The sequence below is a fragment of the Pipra filicauda genome, unplaced genomic scaffold (assembly GCF_003945595.2).
Source record: "Pipra filicauda isolate LSUMZ 115617 unplaced genomic scaffold, ASM394559v2 scaffold379_size694699_pilon, whole genome shotgun sequence".
NCBI classification, from domain to species: domain Eukaryota; kingdom Metazoa; phylum Chordata; class Aves; order Passeriformes; family Pipridae; genus Pipra; species Pipra filicauda.
In genome coordinates, this window is record NW_024104508.1 from 113,822 (window position 1) to 127,123 (window position 13,302).

Consider the following 13,302-nt stretch of genomic DNA (forward strand, 5'->3'; position numbering starts at 1 on the left):
TGTGTGTGTGGACTACAGGGACTACTTCTACACAGTTTTTAAAATAAATATATTTTATTCTTTGCCAGAAGACTCCATGGAAAAAGGTAAACAGTATATGAACATAGAAAGCATTGTTAAACAATCTCAATGTACAAACAGAGCCAGTGAAAGTACATCACAGACTTGCTAGAATATATAAAAAAAAAATTCCACTAGTGCTTTAAATGAAACCTAAGAAACTGACACTTTAAATCTGTTAACCATTCTACCACAGTTTTCACTCTGCTTCATGGTGATTTAACAAGGCCAAGAAGGCAGATTCTCTCCTTGTGTTTCTGGAAGTCTTAGCTGTACTTCCCTAGCACCTGGAAGGCTGGATAACCCAGCTGATTCCTGGCAGTTGATTCTTAAGGAAATACCCTAGACTCAGCGATTCAAAAGCTGTAAATGAGTCTGCTGGTTATCATCCCATGAAGTTTCCCTAATGGCTTGTGAACAAGTAAACAAAAACATGGTAACACTGAAAAGTGTTTCTGCCTTGGAGGCTAGCACTGCTGTAGAAATGGAGCTGTTAATTGTGTAGCTAGATCACCAGCCAGCTAAGAAACCACTTCTTTAGAATTTAAAGTGACATTAACAGTGGAACAAATGACATCTGAATAACTGATCTGGCAGTTAATGCTGATACCGGTATCTCTTCTGCTGGGGCAGTGAAGTTTTGTATACTTTTTACAAGGAAGGAGATGCAAACTGAGGACATCAAAGACAAGTTTTCATATTTAAACTCAATCAGACGGTCCTTTAAACTTCCTTCTCTGGATGTGTACAGTAGTCCATTTCGTATGTTGGTGTCTTGATCATCTTAGGTATGACAGACAAAAGGAAAGCACCAAACATCCAGTATGGAGAGTACAGCCATACATTTGTATGTACAAAGTCATCAGAAATGCAACCAGAATTTTAAGTTTGAGATCTGTCTTGTCACCATGCAATATTGAATGTTCAGAGGAGAAAACAAGCTTAACTATTTTTTGCATGAAATGGCTGATTTAGAGTTTCAAAAGTTTGCATTTTCTATTTTAAGAGTTTAAACAGCAAGGAGTATATATATCGATACATATGAAAATTTCTTGGTCCTTGTTGAGTTTATCTATATATATATACACATATATAGATATATATTAAGTCCAGAAACTAAGCAGCAGTAAAAATGTTTTTCTTGCTTTTCATCCCTGTACATAAGGTATTAGGAATGTCTGAAGTAGCTGGAAAATGTCTTATTCCACCATAGGGGATTGACTGACACTGCTGTTATCCACTGAACTAGGTGAGATACTGGGACTGTGTTCTGCAGTATTTCCATTTGAGGTTGGTGTCAGTGGTTCATGTCCTTCAGAGTTTTCCAACATTTCCTGAATAAGAGGTGGCATGGATCCAGGAATTTCCATTTTCAATGTAATGACACGTTCTGCACCTTTAAAAAGAAAACACTTTCCATGAGTATGATTCATAAAATTTCATTTTTGTTAGCATTGCAGTAGTAATTTCAGGTTATATAATTTTAATGTCTATCTTCTTCTATAGTTCTTGCATATAAAGTATGTAAGTGAATTGCTTTGTTCAGTACAATAAAAAGGAGTTAGATGAGTGCACCTTAACAAATTAATTCAAAATTCTTACATAGCAACTGATGCTTCAATACAGGTAAATTGGATGAGTTGCTTACTTTCATAGAAGGAACCAAAATGGCATTAAATTATACTGAAAAATTAAATTACACTGTGATCATATAGATGCCTTTATAAAGTGGAATAACGTTTAGTTTTTGATCTATACTGTGTCGGCTAAGACTGTAGAATGACAAAAGTTCTGGCTGGTGTTAAATAGGTGAGGTGAATCCGGCAAGAGAACTATTGTGATCTAAGTCAGAACATGTCTTTCCCATAGAGAAAACTTTGAAATAAGATACAGAATTTAACAAACCGTTACTTTATAAAAGAAAGAATTCAGGCAAAAGGATACTTTTTTGGGAGGGAAGCTGATTTTCTGTATTCTTCAGGCATCTTGCCTTGTGCTAATTAGCCACCAAAGTATGCAGAAACACCAGTACTGCTCACATCTGCCTTAGCTGAAGCTGTTTGGTGTTTGGCCTTCTCACGTGTAACAACAGCCACTTGTATGCAGAGGTGCTTTGCAGGTGAGTGCACATAGGATTATACAAAATTACTACATCAATCCTGACTACTCAGCCTGTGAGCCAACAACTACTAGTTTAGGGAGAAAGAAAACCAACACAAAGTCTCATAATAGTGCCTGATGCTCCTATGATGTGTTCTTGAAAAGGACAGGCAAATGGGAGCCTGTGTGAACAGGCAGACACTGCTCTGTTCCCTCTCACGGCACAGCCTCCATTTTAAAAACAGCTGAGAGCCTGCCTGACACTGGGCAGGCAGCACTGAGGGCACTGTGTAGGGATGAAGAAGTTATGCAACCATCAGAATCCTTAAATGCTGGATGGACAAAACTTCTCAGGAAAAATAAATGCTGTTCTGGGAAAAACCTGATCTGTAAGGCAGGAGGGTTCAGCTGGGGCAATCGCTCTACACCACTAGGGAAAAGCAATGTTAATCACCATTCAGCTACTGCGCGGAGAGGACAGGAGCATTTTGAAATTACACTTCAAATACAGTGATGTATAGCAAAGATTTGGTTCCACACTGAGGCATGAATGTTCTTTACGTATTTTGCTACTGATGGGAAAAAGAATTTTCTTATCAGGACATCAGGCAATTTATGGCCATAAACCACAGCATTCGTGTTGCATAGGACTCTTGATCATCTTAAAATTCAATCTAATGGAGGAGGAACCTGAACTTTTCAAACAAGAAGGCATGAAGAACCAAAAATAATTAAAGAGAAAGTAGTCTGGTTATTGGAGAACCATTCCAGAAGAGACAACCTTTGAAAATACTTATCCATGGCTGTTGTAATGTACACGCTGGAGAGCACACTGGTCACTCCAGACTGCAAGGGAGCACTTACGTTCATGCTTTAAATGAGGAGCATCAAAAAAATCATTTACAAAGGCAACGACCAACTTTCCAAATTAATGCTGATTTAAAAGTCTCTTAAGTAACTGTTAGGAACAAAGAGACAAGCTCTGTAATGGGAAAGAAATTAATGCAAAATGATGCTGAGAGCTTCTCTGACAACCAACCAGAGCAGTGCTGATGAACTGATTTTGGCTATGTTAAACATCTGCTTTCTGCTGTTATGTCAGGTGCAGTAAGGTGTTTGTGTGGTTATTCCAGTGTAGAGCCAGAGAAATTTTTCAGGTGTTGCAGACTTCCAATTTAATTTGGGGATAAGAGAACTCAGAAGATGAGAAGAACTCAGAACTGCCTTGCTTCAGTCCCACAAACACTTCATCCTTTAGTTACAGTACCTCTAAAGCCACAGAAGAAGGCAGTTGTGTCAGGAACACCAGGATAAGGAGACATTCTCAGTCTTTTAGATTCACGCTTTCTTTGGTAATTGCTTTCAGGGATCATGTACCATCCAAAGGCATTATCGTCTAATGTACGTCTTTTCAAATGAAACTCAAGACATACCCACCCCCCCAGGACATCACCATCCTTTGGTATGATTTAGTTCTACTATAAAACATTAATGATATAATTAAAGTTAAATACTTATGTCAGAATGAAAAGAAGCCTTTCTTGTGAATTGAATATAAAGACACAAGAGTAGTGTTCTTGAGGCTCTGGTGAAGAAGCAGGAAAGTGGAAATGGATTTCCCACATGCAAGAACAGCAGAATGAAAGGGCTCCCCTAAATATTTTTATAGCTCAGTACTGCTCTAAGTTTATTTTATAGATTCAGTTGGATGGAGCTTGCTTTACTTAAGGGTAAACTGAAAGCTTTAGATAACCTGGTAAGTGGTTCCTTTTCAGGATACTTTTGCGTCCAGCTCTGGTGTTTCCCTTCCCAGTTACTTCTTTTGGTTCTAACCAATCCAATTAAATTGCTCACTTGTTTTTATAAACATACCTATAACTTAATCTTTTAACTCGGATATGTATTGTTTAAAGTGGAACAGTTTATGTTTCAATGTAAAAGAAGTCTATTTAGTTGAATGAATTGACTACTGGGGTTTTTTTTCCCCTGAAGTTTTCCCCCAAACCATATGAAATGAAATCCGTAATCTTTTCAAAAGCGTAAGTCCAGCATATAGCTATGCAGGTACCTGTACATACAAGCTTGTGAGCTTGCTTATCTAGCAGGGATAGCAAATCTGTTGTGGAACTGCATCAGCCACCATAAAGATAAGGATTGTTACGCTTTACCCTCTGTATTCAGATTGTGAATAACGCACACCTGTGCTTTAGAGAATGTATGTGACAGCACTTAGACTGTGTGTGTTTCACAGGATCAATCAATCACATGCAAGACTACACAAAACGTTAGATCCACATTTAGGTGTGGCTAGTTTGGATTAGGGGTTGAATCTCCGAAATCCTGGATCAAATCAGTTCTAAATCTTCAATACCTCAAACCACAGTTTAGGGGAATTTTGGTTGCACAAGTGTTTTCTGCAGTCTGTAACCAAACTTTTTTTTAGAAAGCCACTAGCGATACAAAGTGCATGATCTGAACCCCCCTGTAAACATTAATAAAGGTTTCATTCATGGTTTTATCTTAAAATGACTAACAAAGAGTTCATGCTAATGATTTGGTAACCTACTGACACCTACAACATCATTTTCACTGTCAGCTGAAGAACATAGCACCATGGATGTATGTTTCAAGTAGAACCAATGTAAAGGCAGGAGTTACATAAAAGACAGGAAGAGAAATGTCACAAGGACCTGTCTCAGTTGTAGTAAAAAAAAAATAGCAACCCAGGTCTCTAAGACAGTTTCCTTTGAAATGCAAGGGGGCCACTCCTGCTGAGTTATTAGGAGGCACTGTACCTTTTGCACTGATGCTACGAAGATCTGTGATTTTCATTAAGATCTTTGGGAACATATGAGGCTTGTTGGGTCGTCTCTTTCGGATATAAATTTTCAGTGCTTCAAGCAAGGGTTCCTGAAGCTTATCCACTTTCATTGGTTCTTCAAGGTCCTGGCGATCTGTAGAAAAGTGTCATATCACTCATTTGATTTTAAGTATTTATTTTTTTAAACAAACTGCAAATCACAGAAGCTCCTCCATGTTCTTGATTAGAACTCCACTTAACAACCTACACTCTGCAGTGAGCATTCCGTAGGAAAAGGATAAACCACGGCTTTCTGAAACAAGAATTACCAATTTGCTCTTGTACCTTCCTCTGCAAGGGGAAAACACCCTGCTGCAAACAATATTTTGGAATTAATTCTATATGTGTTTGATAAACTGATAAACTACCCAGGTATATACATAGAGATTACAGCTAATTTTTGTTATCACTGCTACAATAAAGTGAGTTACCATCTGGTATCAGCAGATGGCAGTGCTGGCTTGAGTGACAACAAACGTCCCCCCTAAACCAGGATGCACCAGTCACATATCACTGACATCTTGGAGCCCATCAATGCTTTTGATGGGTTACAGTTAGAGACACATAAAATTGAAATGATTTTGTACTAAAGGGCCGCTGCCAACAAAGTGTTGTTTTTTAAACGTTCACTGGTAGCACCCGGTTTGTATTTCAACAAAATGGTGCAACTAGACAAGGTGTGCTTCTATTGCTAGTCCAAATTTTGCAAAGGAGGAGAGAGATCAGGTGGCTAAACTAACAGAAACTTACAGAGGATTTTGAAAATTATCTGAGGCTTCGCTTTTTGTATTTTTTTGAGTTGTAATCAGCCCCAATTTGGAAGTATAATACATTATTTTTCTAAAGAAAGTTATCACCAACGACATCCATGTAAGTGTAACTAATGCAAAGGCATACAATTATATTTATGAGTAAAAGCTGTGTTATTGGGCATCTTGCTCTAAGAAAGCTCATTCATACAGGTACCCACATACCACTTAGCAAAAAATGCAGCAGGACCAGGTGAACTCCAGAAGTCCCTTCCAACCCCAACCATTCTGTGAGATACCTCAGTGTCCTTTGTCAGGCAAATAATAGGACTGGTTGCTTGACAGAATGATTCAATTCATTTTTTTAAAGTATCAATAACAAAACAAATAACTATCACCAGCAGAAAACAAGCCTTTAGCATTAAGTAGCTTATATAATATATTACAAATATATATACACGTTTAAGTAAAGGAAAGCAAAACGTGTAAAACATATATGAAGATCATCTTATCGTGTCTGTCCTTTTCAAATGCATCTGAGTTTATGCTGTACGATACCTCCACAGATTAAGCAGATGGCACTAAGGAGACCCGTTTCTGTATCATCCATTTCCAAAGGCAGGAGCTGATTGGCAAAGGTGAACACGAGATCAGTCAGCGGGCCAAATCCGGCATTGTGCATCTGAGTTCGGTTTAGGGTAAGGCCATCTGAAAAGGTCATGGTGTCTTGTTCTGGTGTGTATCTTGTGCAAATTCTAAGGATCTGTGGAAGGACAAAACAGAAAAATGAAATCTGAAGAATTTAATCCATGAGAGGTTTGCTGCATTTTCTCGATGCAGCAAATGACTCCACGGAACTGCAGTACTTGGTCACATCAAAACAATCTGAAATCAAACACCAGTTTGTTCAGTTCTGGTAGCACAAAACTTGTCTGGTACAACTTAAATATACTCGATAGACTATGGGTATTTTTTAGTAACAGAAATTTAAGAACAGAAATTTCCCTCTAGTTATGAAATAATCAAAACTTCATTGCAATTCTCACCACTCAGGTCACTAACATCACCATAACATGCACCTAAACAGCTCTTTAATTAGTCTGCCACTTGCACCTAATCATAAAATGCTACTGCACTGCTGATTTGATCCAACAAGATCTTAAAAGTATCTCACCTCTTCGAACACAGGCATCTCTCATCAATTTTGGGGACCAGTTTTTCATGATAGTGCTTCTCTGGGTTGTGTCTTTGGCAAGGACAATGTTGCTTTGTGGTGAGTGTGGACAGCTGTGAGCTGCCAAAAGAGGCAGAACATAACTTGTGCTTTGGGTGCCTTTCCCTCTTCTGAGAGAGCAGACAGGCAAACACTGCTATGGGAACACCACCCCATCCAAGCGCTTCCTGGAGAGCTGTGCAAAACCTTCCATCTCCCCAGTAGCTGCAGGTACAGTCTCTTTGGAGCACTGCTTGCCCTGTCAGCCTGGGAACTCACACCTGAACAGATTATCAAATTTTGAACCTCCCAGTGGCAGGGCAGCCCAGCCAGAGGAGTTGGCCCAGCTTTTCTTCTTTTATAGTGGTTGTTACTTCCGTGTGCTGTAGCACCAAACCTCCTCACCAGCCTACTGGCCTCCAGCCCTCCTGCAGGCTCTGGCACTTCCCCCTCTGGAGCCCCGGGCAGTGGCACGCCCTGCCTACCTGGTGCAAAGCCTGTCTTCCCACTGCTGACAGTGCCATCCGTTCCTGCGCAAGCCCAGGCAGTGTTGGTTTTGGCAAGTTTGCTTGTATGCCAACAACCACCCAGTGCTGACCCCAGATGAAAGAGCGTTTGAGGGGAGGATGGGGATTCACACCTCTAACTGGACATGGGAGGAATGCAAAACACATGAATAAAACACCGAGGATGCTCTGCATTTTGTTAGTAAATGCCTCTGGGGTAACCGCAGCGCCAAGAGTGCTGTCACAGCGGAGGTGGCAGCGTGGCCAGAGAGAGTGAGTGCCTGCATGAACTGCTTTTGCCTCTTGGAGCAAACCCAGGATGTGTCCTGTGATAGACTCTTTACAGCATGGGATCATTTGTACAGCTGCAATTAATGAACACTGCCTTAAGGATCAAATAAAAGAGATGGCCATCATGTTGACATATTTCTGTTATATATATCAATCCTTAATGTTTAAAACAATCAGAGGTGGGAGAAGGCTTATCCCTAAACTAAACTAAACTAAAACCTTTCTGAAATCTAGCTGATTAGCTGAGCTAAGACTACAGCTGTGTTTTTTCAGGGCTTGACTGTATTTATTTCCCATACAGCCATCCTACTTGGTCTTAAAGATTCAACAAAAAAGATTTACATGAATGTAAGTGAGCACTGGGAGAACTTAATTATTCCTATAGCTGCCGAGGCTCTGAGTCAGAGGCCCCAGCACTTGGCAGCTGACCAGTCTGGGCTTGGTTCTCCCACTTTCATCTTTGCCTGGCAACACCGCTCCAAATAAGCAGGGAGGAGAATGAGAAGAACATTGTCTGTAAGAAACCTATAGGGAAGCTTGTATTTCTCTTCTTCGGTTCCTTGGTAAGGGTGTACTTCTGCAGAAGGATCTTCAACTATTTTCTATCCTAGCAATAATCTTGTCCACACTGTGGGTATACATTGAATCACTGAAACTCTATGTGGTTTCACATAATTTCCTTAACCCTGAATTAGAGTAAGTTCTTGACATTACTTAAATCAATGACCAAGAGAGGCACAAACACAGAGCACTTGAATTCTTCAGTGACCACAAATTCCCCACTAATATAAGTAATCTTAAAAGGCTGCTGGTTGCTCCAAAGGTTTTATATAATAGCCAATGTGTATTTCAGTATCATTAGCAAAAATTAACATTATAAAGCAAGGCACCCTGTCAATAAGAGGCAGCATGTTTACCACATTTGGCACTGCCAGTAACCTCTGGCTGTGCTCTCTCTTGAAGTTCACTGCGGGTTGCCCTTTTAAATCATTAAAAGATTGTATAGCAAGAAGAAACATTGAGAATATATTGTTTTCAAGAAAAGAGAGGATTGAAAACTGCATATTTATTGTGAAAACCAAGATTACTTGGTTTCTTTCTCTAATGGCATGAAAGAGAAACTGGAGTGCATCTCTTCCTATCTGAGGCCTGCACATACAGCAGCTGCCTTCCAGTAAGGGTGTGTGGCTGGCAATGATCAAGTATCCAGCTTCTGGAAGAACAAGGAACTTCTTACCTGGTACTGATTTTCCCTCAGCTTGGCCAGGGGAAAAGGCAGCCCTTTTTATTCCAATGCTATTTTAATTGATGAGCCTTAGCAACAAGAGCTTCTCCCCTCCATACCCTCAGGACTCCCAGCCCAACAAATTAGTAGAGCAGGACTTGGAGCTAAACTGGGCAATGCTGTGGTGTTTTCCGAAGGCTGCCTGCAGCTTTCCCGGCAGCTGCCCAAGCAGGGCTGGCAAATACAGATCCTCCAGATCCTCCTCAGATGGCAAGTCTGGACACCAGCTGCCAGCACTGCACTGCCCAGAGACTCACAGCCCAGAGGGACTGGAGTGCCCTGAAGTGGTGATCCCAAACAACCCAGAGGCCCAGTGGATGCCTCCCACCATACAACAGGCTGCTGGCTCCCTTGCAGCCAAGCTCTCTGTGCTTGTCTCCTAGTGCCATAAGCCCCACTTCTTTTGGGGGTGTATGCCAGGGGGGCTCAGCAAAGAGGTACCAGATCACTGCCTCCCCAGGGCTAACGCAGAGAAAGACTTCCAGGCTGGATCCTCATCAGGAATGAATTTGGGGTTAGGTTATTCAGCCTTGAGCCAGCCTCTCTGCGCATGCACAGAAAGGGACCTCAAGCCTTGCAAAATTTATCATTATAACATGGAGATCCCATGGCATTTAGCTACTTCCAGGCTCAGGCAGCAAGTAGGACAGGTTTTTGCAAAAGGTAGAGTTCAGGCCTTTGTACCCCAAATGCTTTGTACCCTGAGTGGCTCTGCTGGGCACGGGCACAGCTGAAGATCAACTATGTGTTTTCAGCAGTGCACTTAGCTTGACTGCAGCAATTGGGTCTCAGGTTTCCCCTGCATTCCTTTGACATTATCCCACAACACGCTGTTATTAAACTCTAAGACAGATCATTTGGAATGGTGTTTTTCTTTTTTTTTTTTTTTTAAATTGTGTTCTTCATCAAAATCTGCAAAATGCCGTGGATATTGCTGATTCGCTGCTAAACTGTTCTTGGGCAAACTTCCAGTGTCAAAGTGAAGCTGATTTCAAACTCATATTCACTGAAGAACATATGGGAAACATCAGCACTTCAGAATAAGAAGGCACGGTATCTTTCTCCGTTTTAAACTGAACTCCTAATGTCCTCAATGTTGTTTAGATTTTGTAACGAAGCCAAGTATTTTAGTTGTCACTCTGCTCTCAAATGCCACTTGCAACCATAAATATGGTTCTTCCTTGCGATTAAAGGATCCTTTGTTTTAAGGAATATTTAGATATTAAAGCATTAGGGGTTCCTGTGAGCCAGCTGTAAAGTGCAAAACAAAAACCCTACCAGAGGCACAAAACCAAAGTCACCCAGAAAGCTGCATTTACAAAATTGTTGCTACCACAGAATTGTTACTGATTTTAAACAGATCAAGTAAGGCAAGCAAGCTAGGCCTTTTTTTTTTTTTAAGAAATCCTGTTGTTACACATTAGCTGCCTTAGCTGGCTGGGACAGTTCCCTGAGAGGAGAAAACCAGGCAGGTGACTGAAACAATGATGCCCCATGGTGCTGCCAAACCCCATGAGCACAGGTTGTTCTGCACACACAAATGCCTTCCTAACATTAACACATAGAGTTTTACAATAGAAAGCAAGAATTACATCATTAAGGATTAGCATTCAAGGACTTCTCCAGTTTTTATCCATTGGATTTAAGACAGGCTGGACTCTGGACCCTTTCCACATTCATTTTGCCAGAGCTCAGTGAGGCTGGGGATGCTTGACTGCTGCTGGGCCAGTGTACCAGCAGACAGAAGCACTCGCTTTTACGAGGGTTACTGACTGAATTTTAGTAATATTTATCCCTGAAACTTTTGGAACTAGAGCAGATATAAATTCCACGATCCTCAACTGGCGCCTCCAGCTGCCTTGCAAACCTTGATGTTATTTCCCTTCCAGAGTTTTTGTTTGTTTGTATATAAAACAATTCTTTGGCACATACCCAGCAGAGTTGACTGAGCTTCTGGCACCATTTCCCTTGTCGGCCTGTTTAAGAGGGGCTTAAGCATCCACAGCCACAGGAAACAACTGAGCAGTGCCCTCAGCACAGTCTGTAAATGCTTAAGACTCCCCATAGCTGGTGCTTAAGGGCAGGTGGACAGTGAAAACAAGGTTCTGCTGGCAGGGAAGCCTGGCCACCCTACCTGGGAGCCCCATGCTGATCCTCCTGTGTGCCGCAGCTCTGGGAACATGCCCAGGGAATTGCACAGCATCAGGATCGTGAGTGCACACTGGTGAGGCACATGGTCCTGCTTGGCAGTGCTCACACAGCAGCCCACAGGCCAACACTGGAAGCGGGTGCTCCTGCAGCAGGAGGGGAAACAGCACTCGCTCTGCCTCTCAAGGCACAACCAAATGAAACATTTGAAACACTCATAACTAGGACAACTGGCTTGTTGGGGGGAAAATATGTGCTATTAAAACACTGCTCCAGTACTGAAGTTTAGCTTAAATAAAGATAGAGAGAGGCATTGCAATTCTGATTATGCACAGGTGATGTGGGTTTAATGGATACAGCATTTCACAGGCAGCGTACGCAGTACACATTACTGTGTCATGGTAATTATCCCATTTTCTTTTTAAGCAGCACATAAAATAGACACATAAAGTTTACATAAACGTCACACAGGAAACTTAGGACTATTTGCAGCAACCATGTCGGATCTATTCCTGTTTTTGTAAAAGCCTCAGCTCCTCCCTGCTGCAGGCAGCTATGGCGCTCGCTATGCCCTGCTCATTCAGATGTGTCACCTTCTCTGGCTTCGTGAAAAATAAAAAGGAGAACAAGCAGGTGATCAGGAGTGACAGGTCTCAATAAAGTTTATAACAGGAGCTTGAAGGTTGCCACATGGCCAAAAAGTAAAAGGGGTGAATTGTATTGAAGAATCAACCTTTTCTATCCATTAATTAGTTGAAATAAAGTCACCGTTTATCGCCTGCTTCATTCTCTTTTATGGCAATTAGGCTTTTATTTAATCACTTTGATCAAAGGCTGTGAAGTGCTATTATCGAGGCACTTCAGATAAAATCCCTAACAGAAAGGCTCTCCTCAGTATTTGGTACTGCCCAGCTGGTGTTGGGGATGGAAGCACTGAGTGGAGCTGCTAAGGGGACCCTGTGCAAGAGGGGCTGTGCACGCTCCCAGGGCAAGCTCCCACTACTCATCCCAAAAAGAGCACTGGGAGCTTGCAGGATCCTGAGCAATTACAGAATTAGGGTATTTTTTTTCCAGCAGCTATGGAGCCAGGGCACGGCACAAGCAAACAGAGGGCAGCAGCTTCAAGGCTGAAGTTTTAGGGTTAAAGAGTTTAGATGTGCAGACTCTTGCTATATCTTGGCTCTTCCCTACCTTTTTGGGGTAGTTTCTGTATTAACTATTTGTTACTGGTTACAACAAAGCACAAAGCTCTCCCTTTCCCCTACCTCTGGCAGAATACACTCAGATTATTGATTACCATCTGCCTTTTGGCGTAAGGGGAACGTAACAGTGTCTGATCAGGGCAGAGTTGGCGATACAGTGCAATTGGTAACGAATGGCCCTGCCCCACCGAGGGACCGCTCTCATTAACAGTGAGATGGCCAAGTCTGAATGAGCACCTGGATGACGAGAACAACAAGAGGTGACTCTCAAGCATGGCAGGGCAACCCCTACCTTCCCTTTTTCTATAGGCCAAATAACAATATCCTTTCCCCTTTCCTACCCCTCTTCCTCCTTCATCAGTGTCCTCTCTTGATGCGATTCTTCCAAACAGTTTTTGACAAAACAAGAGGAAAAGGTCACAGCAGTTAACATCCACCTCAATATGATCCTGTTTGAAGCAATGCACTTTTAGAAATTCCAAGATTAATTACTTCAACTTCAAATTCTGTAGTTTAAACTCCTGTGTCATGCCAAAAATGTATCTACAGTAGCCATCCTACAATGGGCTTCTTGGCTAGCCATGCTTGACTTAATGAAGACCTGAAGGTTTGTGGTCAGAAGGAAACATGTAAAATAAGTTTACATTGAAAATACTGTTTTGTGAAAGTTATTGCTACAACCAGTAATAAGAAGCATATTCACCACTAAAAGCCTGAAGACCTCTAGGGTCTTGATAAGGAAATGCTAAGATCCCAGAGGGCTTCTCTGAAGGTCAGTGCGACAGAAACAACTGGAGACAAAGGGAGAGGAAGACAGCTTGCCTTGACATAGTGGCAAGGCAAGGTCTGGAGAAAAACTCCCAGCTCACCTGCACAGTTTCCTCCTGC

General features: G+C 41.7%; 1 protein-coding gene across 4 annotated transcripts in view; it reads right to left on the minus strand.

Moving 5' to 3' along the window:
* Positions 1-35: 35 nt before the first annotated feature.
* Positions 36-13,302, minus strand: part of RARB (retinoic acid receptor beta) — a 325,063-nt gene continuing 311,796 nt past the window's right edge. For 3 of the 4 annotated variants that reach the window (XM_039384808.1, XM_027722018.2, XM_027722015.2), the window contains 3 exons: positions 6,328-6,532; positions 4,956-5,114; positions 1,010-1,456 (listed from right to left, as the gene is read on the minus strand). In XM_039384808.1, the coding sequence (XP_039240742.1) occupies positions 1,260-1,456; positions 4,956-5,114; positions 6,328-6,532 (561 nt within the window). In that variant the 3' untranslated portion in view covers positions 1,010-1,259. Of the gene's footprint in view, positions 1,457-4,955; positions 5,115-6,327; positions 6,533-13,302 lie in introns of all 4 variants that reach the window. The other variant, XM_039384807.1, reaches the window with a different exon arrangement.